The sequence below is a fragment of the Lissotriton vulgaris genome, unplaced genomic scaffold (assembly GCF_964263255.1).
Source record: "Lissotriton vulgaris unplaced genomic scaffold, aLisVul1.2 SCAFFOLD_227, whole genome shotgun sequence".
In the NCBI taxonomy this organism is placed as follows: Eukaryota; Metazoa; Chordata; class Amphibia; order Caudata; family Salamandridae; genus Lissotriton; species Lissotriton vulgaris.
Genome location: NW_028242055.1, coordinates 143,553 through 158,667, shown reverse-complemented (window position 1 = coordinate 158,667; position 15,115 = coordinate 143,553). Strand labels below are relative to the sequence as shown.

Sequence of the window (15,115 nt, the reverse complement as noted above, 5' to 3'; positions counted from 1 at the left end):
GTGGCGCATCCCTACGAACGATTTACAATGTGACGCATCTAGGCAGATGCGTCACGTTGTAAAGCCCTGCGCCGCTTGTGGGCGTTCCGGCGCAGGGTGGGCGTTCCGGGGCAGGTGCGCCTCGCAAAAGTGGCTGAGTGAAATCTATGAGATTTCACTCAGTCACTTTTAAGCCAATGCTGCGTCAAAAGCCTGCGCCTGCTTGAAGCAGGCGTAGGTCTTGACAAAGCATTGTTAAAATGGGGCACCCCCGAGCCTTGCTGGAGCTGCGTCGCGCTTGCGACGCAACTCCAGCAATGCGCCACATTTCCGGCACAGATGCGTCACGCATCTGTGCCGTTTTTGCACCATGGTGCGACGCATTATAAATGCGGCGCACCATGGATGGCGGAGCTGTGGCGCACTGTGGCGCATGTTAACTGGCGCATCCCTGGGGATGCGCCAGTTAAAATAAATCTGCCCCCTAATGCTTTGTAATGAAGTGTTCCTTAACAAGGTGAATCTTCAACTCTTTTCTTCATTGGAACAATGCTGGGGCCGTCCAGGATACAGGGCTCTTGTTCCAGATACTGGGTGCATGGATGGAGAAGGCCTGTTTTTTATTTTTACACTTCTAAATCCACAGTCTAATTGTGTCGAGACTATGGGTGTGCTGAGACACACCACAGATTAAGAGTTTCTCTGCAAGATCAGCAGTTGTGCTGTTTACTGCTTGTGATACATTTGTAAATGATGTAGCTTGAATTGAAGATGGTGTGAGCCAGCAAGGGAACCTATGGAGTTGTATCAGGAAAGGGATGATGTGGTCATGTTTCATCAGGATCTGGATGAGACATGAAGCCACATTTAGGATACGCCTGAGGAGTGCCTATGTTGACAGTGGAAGGTCATAGAGCAGGGCAATACCACCATCGATTCGGAAGAGTTCATGCTTAAACAACAGTTCTGAAGATCCTTTCTGGAAGAAATGGTTGGCATTCCTTTAAGGTTGATGCTATTGGTTCATGTTTTCACTGCAGCTTGTTTAATGTTCTTGGCAAATACCAAGACTTCTCCCTTGGTTGGATTGAGCTTCAGGAATGCACTGGACTTCCAGGTCTAGATGATGGTCGAGCAGTGTTTATGGGGTGGTTGTCTGAGGCGGAGGAGACTTTCAAGTACAGTTGAGTGTCATTGTTATTTTAATGAATTGTGATGCTCTAAGAGTGGAGCTCCAAGAATCTCCAGGTATAGGTATGAAAATGAAAGTACGGAGCCCTCGGGGACTCCACAGATGACAGGGACCTTTTGTGACCTAGATGTGGCCCTGTGAACAAACTAATGTTATTTGGAAAGGGAGGAGGAGAATCAGTGATGTGCTTTATTGGTGAATCCCATTTGATGCTCAGTAGAGTGTATAAAGGCAGCTGAGAGGTCCTGCAATGTCAGGAGGCAGGGGTCATCTTCATCGATGGTCAAGAAGGCATTGAGTGGCATGAAGCCAGATTGGCAATCTCGCAGAAGATCATTAGGAGTTGAACAGAGACTGTGTATTCAATGAAGGTGCCAGTGAATGGTATGTGAATGATGGGCCTGTAGATGACGAGGTCATAGGGATCTAGTGAGGGTTTCTTCAGGGGTGGCAGGATATGTCCTGTTGTCAGAACTTTTGGGAAGATGCCTTGAGTGAGAGAGGCATTGGCAATGGTAAGATAGCTTTGATTAGGGACGATGTAAAACATCATCTTCATACGAAGTGGCTTTGAGGGACTTGAGTGAGTCTGCAAGATCTGGGAGAGGCAGGGCTTTGATGGCTGACGGCTGCAACATTATACCGGAAGGAGTGGGTGTAAGAATTGAAGCAGGCCTGGTGGTGTCAATGTGCGGTCGGATCTTCTATATTTTTTCACTGAAGAAAAGGGTAGTGGCACTGTGCTTATCGGGGGGGGGGGTGAGGCATAGGTGGTCCTGGCAGGACGATGATGCAGAGCTTGATTGTCTTTTGGTGCCGTCGTTGGTGGTGTTAGTATAGTACTTTCTTTTGCCTGATGTGTGGAGTTGTTTGCATGTTGCGCAGAGGGACTTTAGTATCAAAAGTTCCACGAGAGTTCAGTTTCACTTCCATTTCCGTTCCTGTTTGTGGATGGATCGATTACTGTCAGCAAGGTATGTGGAATACAAGTGTGCTGAAGGCTTTGTCTTGCACCTGCATGTTGAAGTTGGGGTGTGGTTGTTCACATATCTTTCCAAAAAATTGTTGCGGCTGTTGAAAGGAGAATGGTGTTGGGCATGGAGCAGATAGGGTGAAGATGGGTTCAAGCATTGCGCTGTCGATGGAAAAGGCTGAGGGATTGAGAGCATTTAAGAGGGTCATTTCACTAAGATGAAGTGAAAACAAATACATTTTTGGAAGGTGTTGAAAGTTTTAAAAGCGGGCGGCCCCAGCAAAGTCTATTGGGGCATTTTGTGGGCTAGGTGGCGGAATACCAATAAAAAGAGGGTAACGTCCACCAAATATGGGTGGCTTCAAAGATATGCTATGTGTCCAGCACATGGCTAAAAGTGTCCTATATCACTTTATTGGTGATAGAAAAGTCCACAAAGTGAAACTACACCCTCACAATCATTAAATTGTAAATTGTGTGTCTTGTAAAGCGCACTGCTACCCGCACCGCAGGCCTCGTAGCGCTATAGACCGCTGGGGAACCCGTCCTGGCTTTCCCTGTGAGATAGTCCCTCCTGGGTATCTCCAAGGTGAAACCAGGCATCCCCGGCGTTTGTGAGGGGGAGTTGTGGAGATGAGGCAAGCTAATGCCCAGAGTTGCCAAGTGTGATCCCTGGTTAGAGTAGGCACTGAGGCGAGAATTATCGAGTCTGCTGACCCTGGTCCACGACCCTGCCGCGTCGGGGATTGAACCCTGGTCCCGGGCCGTCCTCTGCTCCCGGGTCAGCCACCTCTAACCAGTGAGCCGCACCACTCCACTTAGAAGATTTAATCAGTGGTTTCATCAAAATGATCATTTAAATTATCATGAGTGACATACACTGCGAGGTCATAAGCAGTCTGGGATGGCGGAGCGAAATATTGTGCATTTCAGTTGTTTTTTTATAAACATGAATTATTTTCTCATTTCTACATTTAACTATAGCTAGACATAACCTTTGATATTTCCACTAAAAATATATATTTCTAAATAAATATGTACATGTAGGTATGTGTGTGTGTGTGGTGTAATTACATTTTCTATTCAATAATTTTGCACTTATGTATCGTCATCAGGAACATTGAGGTTTAGGGTGCATTACATAAGACTAATAGGAAACACAGTCAGAGGAAATGTCATTATTTAAGGTACATTGGGAGGCGAGAATAACCCCTCACCTGGCATTAACTGTGCACATATCTTTATTCCAGGGAAGCATGGAAGGAGAAGCAGAACTCGTTACAATGTAAAATAAAGCTAGTTCTCAAATATGATGTCAGGAACAGTAACCCTTTGTGTCCCGTCGTCCTTCCTCCGGCTGACTGTCTCTTTTTGAAACATTTTTTGGAGAGTCACGTGCTCGACAAAGAGGGGTTCTGCATTGCTCTCCGAAACGCGTCATCGCTGTTGAAAGAAGGGGGGCATCTCATCATCATAGCGGGCCTGGAACTCACATATTTCATGGTGGAGGACTTCAAGTTTCCAAACTTATGCATCACAGAGGACTTTGTGAGGAAAGCCCTTGACGATGCTTGTTATGTCATTGAGGAGATAGAGGTGATGCCTAGGAGCGTTATTCATTTGTATGACGTGGCAGATTATACAGGTATTTTATATGTCAATGCCAGAAAGAAATAGCTCCTCAGTCAACTGATGAATCTGAATTGATAAACAGACATGTCAATCAGAGAGGAAACATTTTGTCACTTTCCATTCTTGCAAAACTCATTATTGCTGATACTAATTGTACTTTTCTTTCTCACCTCTCCTCTCCTTTAATGTAACTTTATGACTGGTGTGAAACTGTCAGGTTTTCTTTCAGTTCATTACTCTCTCTCCTCCACCCCAAGGTCATACGGATTGTGTCTTTGTGGCCAAATGGGTATTTCATGCATTACTGTGCCTTCCAATACATTGAACAATGGAGTCAGTGTGAGTCTCCCATGCAGGCTCAATATGTTGTGATTCATTCTTTATTACGCTTGTTTAGTTCTCTCTGAGTGGCGCGTGAGCTCCTGGCAGCTCTCCAGCTCCATGGAAACAGTTCTTCATTGTGCAGCCCAGACTAATAAATTAAAAGCTTTTTCTTGGTTCAATTAATAAATGTGTGCCTAAAGTGTGTATTTGAGATGCCAATGTGTATTTGTCAGAGCTGATATTTGGAGAAAAACGTTTGAATTTCCAAAATATATTAGAGCTGATATTTGAGAGATAAATCACGTGGCATCGGGGAGACATATTACTCATATGATTAACTGGATGCTTTGCAGCTATGGCCGCCATGTATTACCCATGTAGAGGCACTCAGCATAGTCACAGCCTTCTCTCCATTATTGTTGACGTGCCCTGCCTGATGTACTTATACGAGAGCTACTGGCCATCGTGCGCATGGTGGCCACTAGCCTAACCCTGTCTGAAGTGGCCACTGTTACAGCACTCATAATACTAATAGCTCAGCATGATTTTTATTGAACGAACATAAGTAGCTGTTATTACAGGAAAGGTTGGAGACCCCTTTGGTACACTCACGCTCTCAGATATCATTTATTGTCTACATAGCACTTATGTGTACTATGGACAAGAGCTTATCTCCATTTAAAAAGGTAAACATTGATTAAAACTGATGGTTCATCCTTTGCAGCACAGGCGAGGTCAGATTTCCACCTAATCATAGCCCAGGTTGTATGCCGGTGAGGGGTTAGCCAGACTTGTGTCCACGGCTGAGATATCGGTTCATCTAATTATAAGTAGCCTACTGCTCCTACACTTGGATTTTCCTTGCCCTTCTGTCAGAAACTCCTGATGGTAAAATCACCTTGTAAGTTGGCTTCAGCCTGTTCTCCTCCCCTTCTGCAGTCTGGCCCGCTTCAAAGGTCCTCTCAGCCAGGCCTTTTACTTCCCTTAACCACCTGTCCCCATCACCAACCCCTGCCTGACCCCCTTTGAAGGAGTGGAGCTCCCAGCCAGGCTCTCTCCTTCCCTGAGCCACCAGTCCCTGACCCCCTGCCTGACCCACTTTGAAGACGCGGAGCTTGTAGTGACCCTCCCAGCCAGGCTCTCTCCTTCCCTTAACCACCAGTCCCTGACCCCCTGCCTGACCCACTTTGAAGACGCGGAGCTTGTAGTGACCCTCCCAGCCAGGCTCTCTCCTTCCCTTAACCACCTGTCCCTGACCCCCTGCCTAACCCACTTTCAAGACGCAGAGCTTGTAGTGACCCTCCCAGCCAGGCTTTCTCCTTCCCTGAACCACCAGTCCCTGACCCCCTGTCTCACCCCTTTCAATGGTCGGGAACATGTAATGCTCCTCTTATCCAGGTATTATCCTTCCATTCTCTTAGGGATGTATGTCAATACAACGCAGGCTTTACACCGCGCTACCATTACGACGCAGCCATCACAACGCAAGTCGTTACAACGACTTGCGTTGGAGGCGCTGGATTTAGGAATAGTATGATTTATTATTCCAACTCCAGCCTACGTAACAGTAGGGAAGGTGTTGGAATAGTAAACCATTCTATTCCTTAGTATATAGTGCCATCCAGCGCAAGTCGTTGTAACGACTTGCTTTGGGATGGCTGCGTCGTAATGGTAGCGCGGTGCAAAGCCCGCGTTGTAATGGCTGTCTCCCCTTCCCTTAACCACCTGTCCCTGACCACCTGTCCCTGACCCCTTTCAATGGTCGGGAGCATGTAATGCTCCTCTAATACAGGTATTATCCTTCCATTCTCTTAGTTACCCCACTATGCTCCCCTTACCTTGCACCCGCCTTTAGGCACACATTTCTCACTTGCTCAGAGGTGGTTGTAAAAGTGTGTGCTAAAACCCCTGTGATTGGAAATCGCATACAAAATTCTACACTCTAAATCCACGTAAGCACAGTTATTTCTAATTCCTTGATTTTTAATTGGTAATAAATATGCTAATGTGGAGAGGTACCAGCCAGAATCATTCATTCTGGTCACACCCTTTCTCGCACCTAACTACACCTAAGCACTCACAGAAAACACTTGCTGGAATTGCAGTCTGCCTCTTGGTCCTTCTGCTAGCCCAGTTTGAAAAGGCAGTGGGAGCGCACCAAGGGGGATATAGACCACAAATGTTGACCTCTCATGGTGTATATAATGCACACAGTGAGTACCAAATGCACAAGGTTCATGCCTTAACATGTTCACAATTTAGACCTTATTTGCACCCTATTCCAGCTTGTACACCTTGGAATGGTGCCCCACACACTAACAGCAGGCGGTCTGCAAACAACGCTTGTCTTCTACTTGCTCATGTAGTGAAGGCACGGCCCTGCTTGCACTCATTGCTATGTTAGCATAGGCTTATTAGAAGTTTAAGCACCATTTTACCTTTTTGCTGCATTTGCACACGACACTACATGTAACTGTTGTTGTAAGTTAGGCTGCGTGAAACTCTTCACATGAGAATGGCTTGTTTTCAATATCCCTAGATTTACATATCGACCTTAGTCTGCACAGTGAGTGCTGAAGCCTACAAGGTTATCAAAACAATGTTAGGTGTTGTTCGGGCTGATCAGCTCTTGATCTAGACACAACATGCATGCAGCTGCAGCTAGCTGAAATTCTGGCGCCTTTAATAGTACACTGCATGCATGATTTGAACACTTGGAGAAAATCTGTTTCCAGAGAGAGAGCTTTTTGCAGATCCTGATATGATTAGTCTCTACTGATCTTGGAGGTATGGGGTTCCCCATTCAAGGCTAAGAGACCTTCTGTTATTTTTATAAAACATAGTTCCTAGCTAGGGAGGGTGGTACATAAGGCACTATCATTATAATATGATTTCTCCCTTTGTGTTTTATGGAATTGAAACAATGCTGATTGTATTATTTTTAATCCTATGTCTGCTTATGCTAGCAAAAATACTGCACCTTAGAGCATGTTGTTAAAATAAACATTTGAAACTTTATTGTGTCTCTTTTTACCCTTGGTGTGGACTGGTATGAGAATATAACAAAGAGTTTTCGTGATTCCCACCATTCCTGAGTGTATGCTAAGTCGCATGTTCGGGGTTGTCTAATCATCTGTACCTTTGCTATAGAATGAAGAGCTAATGAGACACTGATGCTAGTGGGTTAGGGGGTTCTAGGTGCTGAGGTGAGTTTTTTGGTCCACCACAATTCATTGAGGTCCGGGGTCTCTGTGCACAGTTCTGTGTATGAGCAGAATCCTTGCAACACTCATAGATCCTGAATTTTGACCAGGCAATCAGCTCCATCCAGCCCCATCCAGCCCCATCCAGCCCCATGCAGCTCCATCCAGCTCCATCCAGCCCCATCCAGCCCCATCCAGCCCCATGCAGCCCCATCCAGCCCCATCCCGCCCCATCCAGCCCCATCCAGCCCCATCCAGCCCCATGCAGCCCTATCCAGCCCCATCCCGCCCCATCCCGCCCCATCCAGCCTCATCCAGCCCAATCCAGCTCCATCCAGCCCCATCCAGCCCCATGCAGCCCCATCCAGCCCCATCCCGCCCCATCCCGCCCCATCCAGTCCCATCCAGCCCCATCCAGCTCCATCCAGCCCCATCCAGCCCCATGCAGCCCCATCCAGCCCCATCCCGCCCCATCCAGCCCAATCCAGCCCCATCCAGCCCCATCCAGCCCCATCCCGCCCCATCCCGCCCCATCCAGCCCCATCCCGCCCCATCCAGCCCCATCCTGCCCCATCCAGCCCCATCCAGCCCCAGGCAGCCCCATCCAGCACTATCCAGCCCAATCCAGCCCCATCTAGCCCCATCCAGCACCATCCAGCCCCATCCAGCCCCATCCAGCCCCATCCAGCCCCGTCCAGCCCAATCCAGCCCCATCCAGCCCCATCCAGCCCAATCCACCCCATCCAGCCCCATCCCGCCCCATCCCGCCCCATGCAGCCCCATCCAGCCCCATCCAGCTCCATCCAGGCCCATCCAGCTCCATCCAGCCCCATCCAGCCCCATCCCGCCCCATCCAGCCCCATCCAGCCCGATCCAGCTCCATCCAGCCCCATCCAGCCCCATCCAGCCCCATCCAGCTCCATCTAGCCCCATCCAGCCCCATCCAGCTCCATCCAGCCCCATCCAGCCCCATCCAGCTCCATCCAGCCCCATCCAGCCCCATCCAGCCCAATCCAGCCCCATCTAGCCCCATCTAGCCCCATCCAGCCCCCTCCAGCCCAATCCAGCCCCATACAGCCCCATACAGCCCAATTCAGCCCCATCTAGCCCCATCCAGCCCCATCCAGCTCCATCCAGCCCCATGCAGCCCCATGCAGCCCCATCCAGCCCCATCCAGCCCCATCCAGCTCCATCCAGCCCCATCCAGCTCCATCCAGCTCCATCCAGCCCCATCCAGCCCCATCCAGCTCCATCCAGCCCCATACAGCCCCATACAGCCCAATCCAGCCCCATCCAGCCCCATCCAGCTCCATCCAGCCCCATCCAGCTCCATCCAGCTCCATCCAGCCCCATCCAGCTCCATCCAGCTCCATCCAGCCCCATCCAGCCCCATCCAGCTCCATCCAGCCCCATGCAGCCCCATCCAGCCCCATCCAGCCCCATCCAGCTCCATCCAGCCCCATGCAGCCCCATCCAGCCCCATCCAGCCCCATCCAGCCCAATCCAGCCCCATCTAGCCCCATCCAGCCCCATCCAGCCCCATCCAGCCCAATCCAGCCCCATCCAGCCCCATGCAGCCCCATCCAGCCCAATCCAGCTCCATCCAGCCCCATCCAGCCCAATCCAGCTCCATCCAGCCCCATGCAGCCCCATCCAGCCCCATCCAGCCCCATCCAGCTCCATCCAGCCCCATGCAGCCCCATCCAGCCCCATCCAGCCCCATCCAGCCCCATGCAGCCCCATCCAGCCCCATCCCGCCCCATCCCGCCCCATCCAGTCCCATCCAGCTCCATCCAGCCCCATCCAGCCCCATCCAGCCCCATCCAGCTCCATCCAGCCCCATCCAGCCCCATCCAGCCCCATCCAGCTCCATCCAGCCCCATCCAGCTCCATCCAGCTCCATCCAGCCCCATCCAGCCCCATCCAGCTCCATCCAGCCCCATACAGCCCCATACAGCCCAATCCAGCCCCATCCAGCTCCATCCAGCCCCATCCAGCTCCATCCAGCTCCATCCAGCCCCATCCAGCCCCATCCAGCTCCATCCAGCTCCATCCAGCCCCATCCAGCCCCATCCAGCTCCATCCAGCCCCATGCAGCCCCATCCAGCCCCATCCAGCCCCATCCAGCTCCATCCAGCCCCATGCAGCCCCATCCAGCCCCATCCAGCCCAATCCAGCCCCATCCAGCCCCATCCAGCTCCATCCAGCCCCATCCAGCTCCATCCAGCTCCATCCAGCCCCATCCAGCCCCATCCAGCTCCATCCAGCTCCATCCAGCCCCATCCAGCCCCATCCAGCTCCATCCAGCCCCATGCAGCCCCATCCAGCCCCATCCAGCCCCATCCAGCTCCATCCAGCCCCATGCAGCCCCATCCAGCCCCATCCAGCCCCATCTAGCCCCATCCAGCCCCATCCAGCCCCATCCAGCCCAATCCAGCCCCATCCAGCCCCATCCAGCCCCATGCAGCCCCATCCAGCCCAATCCAGCTCCATCCAGCCCCATCCAGCCCAATCCAGCTCCATCCAGCCCCATGCAGCCCCATCCAGCCCCATCCAGCTCCATCCAGCCCCATCCAGCCCCATCCAGCCCAATCCAGCCCCATCCAGCCCCATGCAGCCCCATCCAGCCCAATCCAGCTCCATCCAGCCCCATCCCGCCCCATCCAGCCCCATCCAGCTCCATCCAGCCCCATCCAGCCCCATCCAGCTCCATCCAGCTCCATTCAGCCCCATCCAGCCCCATCCAGCTCCATCCAGCTCCATCCAGCCCCATCCAGCCCCATCCAGCCCCATCCAGCCCCTTTCAGCTCCATCCAGCCCCATCCAGCCCCATCCAGCTCCATCCAGCCCCATCCAGCCCCATCCAGCTCCATCCAGCCCCATCCAGCCCCATCCAGCCCAATCCAGACCCATCTAGCCCCATCCAGCCCCATCCAGCCCCATCCAGCTCCATCCAGCCCCATCCAGCTCCATCCAGCTCCATCCAGCCCCATCCAGCTCCATCCAGCCCCATACAGCCCCATACAGCCCAATCCAGCCCCATCCAGCCCCATCCAGCTCCATCCAGCCCCATCCAGCTCCATCCAGCCCCATCCAGCTCCATCCAGCTCCATCCAGCCCCATCCAGCTCCATCCAGCCCCATCCAGCCCCATCCAGCTCCATCCAGCCCCATCCAGCCCCATCCAGCTCCATCCAGCCCCATCCAGCCCCATCCAGCCCCATCCAGCCCCATCTAGCCCCATCCAGCCCCATCCAGCCCCATCCAGCTCCATCCAGCCCCATCCAGCCCAATCCAGCTCCATCCAGCCCCATCCAGCCCCATCCAGCTCCATCCAGCCCCATCCAGCCCCATCCCGCCCCATCCAGCCCCATGCAGCCCCATCCAGCCCCATCCAGCTCCATCCAGCCCCATCCAGCCCAATCCAGCTCCATCCAGCCCCATCCAGCCCCATCCAGCTCCATCCAGCCCCATCCAGCCCCATCCAGCTCCATCCAGCCCCATGCAGCCCCATCCAGCCCCATCCAGCCCAATCCAGCCCCATCTAGCCCCATCCAGCCCCATCCAGCCCCATCCAGCCCAATCCAGCTCCATCCAGCCCCATCCAGCCCAATCCAGCTCCATCCAGCCCCATCCAGCCCCATCCAGCTCCATCCAGCCCCATCCCGCCCCATCCCGCCCCATCCAGCTCCATCCAGCCCCATCCAGCCCCATCCCGCCCCATCCCGCCCCATCCAGCCCCATCCAGCCCAATCCAACCCATCCAGCCCCATCCCGCCCCATCCCGCCCCATCCAGCTCCATCCAGCCCCATCCAGCCCCATCCCGCCCCATCCAGCCCCATCCCGCCCCATCCAGCTCCATCCAGCCCCATCCAGCCCCATCCCATCCCATCTCGCCCCATCCAGCCCAATCCAGCCCCATCCCGCCCCATCCCGCCCCATCCAGCCCCATCCAGCCCAATCCAACCCATCCAGCCCCATCCAGCCCCATCCAGCTCCATCCAGCCCCATGCAGCCCCATCCAGCCCCATCCAGCCCAATCCAGCCCCATCTAGCCCCATCCAGCCCCATCCAGCCCCATCCAGCCCAATCCAGCTCCATCCAGCCCCATCCAGCCCAATCCAGCTCCATCCAGCCCCATCCAGCCCCATCCAGCTCCATCCAGCCCCATCCCGCCCCATCCCGCCCCATCCAGCTCCATCCAGCCCCATCCAGCCCCATCCCGCCCCATCCCGCCCCATCCAGCCCCATCCAGCCCAATCCAACCCATCCAGCCCCATCCCGCCCCATCCCGCCCCATCCAGCTCCATCCAGCCCCATCCAGCCCCATCCCGCCCCATCCAGCCCCATCCCGCCCCATCCAGCTCCATCCAGCCCCATCCAGCCCCATCCCATCCCATCTCGCCCCATCCAGCCCAATCCAGCCCCATGCAGCCCCATCCCGCCCCATCCAGCCCAATCCAGCCCCATCTAGCCCCATCCAGCCCCATCCAGCCCCATCCAGCCCAATCCAGCTCCATCCAGCCCCATCCAGCCCAATCCAGCTCCATCCAGCCCCATCCAGCTCCATCCAGCCCCATCCCGCCCCATCCCGCCCCATCCAGCTCCATCCAGCCCCATCCAGCCCCATCCCGCCCCATCCAGCTCCATCCAGCCCCATCCAGCCCCATCCCATCCCATCTCGCCCCATCCAGCCCAATCCAGCCCCATGCAGCCCCATCCAGCCCCATCCAGCCCCATCCAGCTCCTCACACTATTCTGCAGCTTACATTTAGAGAACAATACCACATGGTTGTAAATACTGAAAAAAGGTTTCTCAAAAAACAATACCGAGCCTTCATCCAACTAAAAGTTCAAAATGAGTCTTATGAGAATGAAAAAGAAATGTTGCCTAAAGAAATGTCACCAACTTCCAGTGACAAACGGCCACATGCATGAAGGTCACTGTTTGCTGTTCACAAATAGTGATTTATTAGGAATTGCTATTTGGAAAGCACTAATTGTGACGTGTATAGAAGAGAATTACACAGCAGCGAATCTTACAAATTCATTTGTTCTTCTTTTTATATATATTTTTATTGTGTTTTACATCATAACAATAATGACATTGAACAATTTCCATCCATCCCCTTCTCCTTTCCATGATTCCATGGGAGCATATTATATAGATAATTCACAGATGAATATGGCATCTGATAGCATGATTCTGAGTGCTGAGATCAAATTACAGCAATAACCGAAGGCGCAATGGGACACCCTAGAATCAGTACCACCTGTACCTTGAACACTGGGGCACAGGTGCACCCCGAAGTACTTACGGGTGTTCCCCATAACCTATTATGACTGACAGCTTCATCTGCTCGTTGCGGTGCCTGGACTGGATGAATAACTTATTTATCTGTATTAAGCATTGATCTTGAATGGGCCCCTACTTCCTTAAACGTGTTATATACAATGGGCCACGTTCCTACAGGGTCCTGGACAGTCAATAAAATATCGCCAGCATATGAAGAAATCATTTCTCTTTGCGGTCACACCATTACCCTTTCCCTCTGATGTCGAGCCCTTATCAGCCTCGATAGGGGCTCAATAACTGATGTGAATACGAATGGAGATAGAGGACACCCCTGTCTGGTGCCCGAGTCACCATCCAGCTGTTAGGGAGTCTATTGCCTTCTCTCGTCCTAGCTCAGTGTAGAGTGATTGTACTCCTGTTTACCCAGACTGTGCCTTCTCAATACGCGCACCGTATCCCGCCAATCCGCAGTATCGACCGCTTTATGTGCGTCAAAGCTGAACTGCACGAGGCTCACCCCCTTTTTGAACTTGTTCCACTATAAGAAACACTTTCCTGATGTTGGTGATGGTGGTGAGTCCTCCAACAAAACCTGCTTGATCAGGCGAACCAGTGGACCGAGACTCCCGACGACTTGGCGTCCACATTCCTCATGGCCAATGGGTGATATGACTCACATTCAGTCGTGTCACGCCCGGGCTTTCGTGAAATCACAATATATGCCTCTCTAAATGTATCAGGTGGAACCCCTCTTTCAAATGCCTCCAGACACATGTTCAAAAGTGGCTCACACAACAAATCCACATATTCCATATAAAACTCTGCTCCCAGACCGTCTTCCCTGTTGTGTTCCGCACACTCATGCGTGCACGCCCCACCTCACATCTGTTTCATCCATCGCCCACTCAACACCTCCCGCACCTCAGCATCTGCTTCTGGCGGTTGAGCTGCATCTCAGAGCGGCCTCATACCCGGCTCCTTAGATGCTCTCGTGAGTACATCAGTCCCAAGGAGGTGCCACTTGGATGAAAACTCATCACCTGAAGTTGAAGGCTGAAAAAATAAATGCTCTGCCTTTTGGTGGCGCCCACGACCCATCTCGGTTGCTGGAGTCCTTGGGACTTGACCCTAAACAAAGAAGGGGTAAGAAATCCTGGGATCCTGACTGATGAGTCCTTAACATTGTGCAAGAAAATCATCAGTGAATGTGGCAAAAGTTGTGGTCTCTTGAAACTTAAGAATTTGTTCCACTGAGCTCCAGTCAACTGAGGTTGAACCACAGTCCAAGCCCTGGTTGGAAGCAGATTGGACTGTGATAGCGCCCTCTACTGTGGGATGTCGGACCATCTATTTTGCCACCTGCAGGTGATTACAAACATGGCTGCTAACCTTAAATGCAACCAAGATAGACTCCGCTCGGCTTCTGCTGGCCTTGAACCTTGCATTGCTGGCCTTGAACCCTGCATTGCTGGCCTTGAACCCTGCATTCCTGGCCTTGAACCCTGCATTGCTGGCCTTGAACCCTGCATTGCTGGCCTTGAACCCTGCATTGCTGGCCTTGAACCCTGCATTGCTGGCCTTGAACCCTGCATTGCTGGCCTTGAACCCTGCATTGCTGGCCTTGAACCCTGCATTGCTGGCCTTGAACCCTGCATTCCTGGCCTTGAACCCTGCATTGGCTGGCCTTGAACCCTGCATTGCTGGCCTTGAAACCTGCATTGCTGGCCTTGAACCCTGCATTCCTGGCCTTGAACCCTGCATTGGCTGGCCTTGAACCCTGCATTCCTGGCCTTGAACCCTGCATTCCTGGCCTTGAACCCTGCATTGCTGGCCTTGAACCCTGCATTCCTGGCCTTGAACCCTGCATTGCTGTCCTTGAACCCTGCAATGCTGGCCTTGAACCCTGCATTGCTGGCCTTGAACCCTGCATTGCTGGCCTTGAACCCTGCATTGGCTGCTTCGTCTGAGGGCTGATTTCACACTCTATGCATTGCACAAAGGTCCTGAGACCCTCCAACCTAAATTAGAGTTTTACCCCCACAAGAAGTGGAGATCTGCCAGTCTTGCCCTCACTAAAACTCAATAAGTGAAAAAGGCAAGAGCTGGGGCCGTTCTTTCACCCATCTAGGCGCTGCACACTGGACCTAGCGCCTCGAGATCTCCGCTGCTCTAATGACTCTCTTGGATTCAGAGAGAAGCTGAAAACTTGGCTGTTTCTAAAATACTGATTATCCTATTCCTCCCTCGCTCAGTACTTCTGCCTTTGTCACTTGGCTTGCCAGAGCACCGTGTTATCCTCTTTGGAACAAACACCGACAATAGATAAACTCATAAATAAACAGGCATCTGCAAGGCATGTCTAATCAATGCTGTCCTCACAGAAAGGACACGAGAAGGAGCAGCGTCGGCAGCTCTGCAGGTTCCAGCACCACGCGGTGCACTAATAGGCATTTATAAGACCAACCACTCGATTAGCAGCGGCCGCCACCACTCTCGCCAGGAGACCTATGCACATC

At 52.7% G+C, this 15,115-nt stretch overlaps 1 protein-coding gene across 1 annotated transcript in view; it reads left to right on the top strand.

The window, feature by feature from the left end:
- Positions 1 to 4,281, top strand: part of LOC147669076 (indolethylamine N-methyltransferase-like) — a 54,158-nt gene extending 49,877 nt beyond the window's left edge. The window contains exon 3 of the mRNA XM_086948237.1: positions 3,395 to 4,281. Within this exon, the coding sequence (XP_086804363.1) occupies positions 3,395 to 3,821 (427 nt within the window). The 3' untranslated portion in view covers positions 3,822 to 4,281. The remainder of the gene's footprint in view (positions 1 to 3,394) is intronic.
- Positions 4,282 to 15,115: the final 10,834 nt, after the last annotated feature.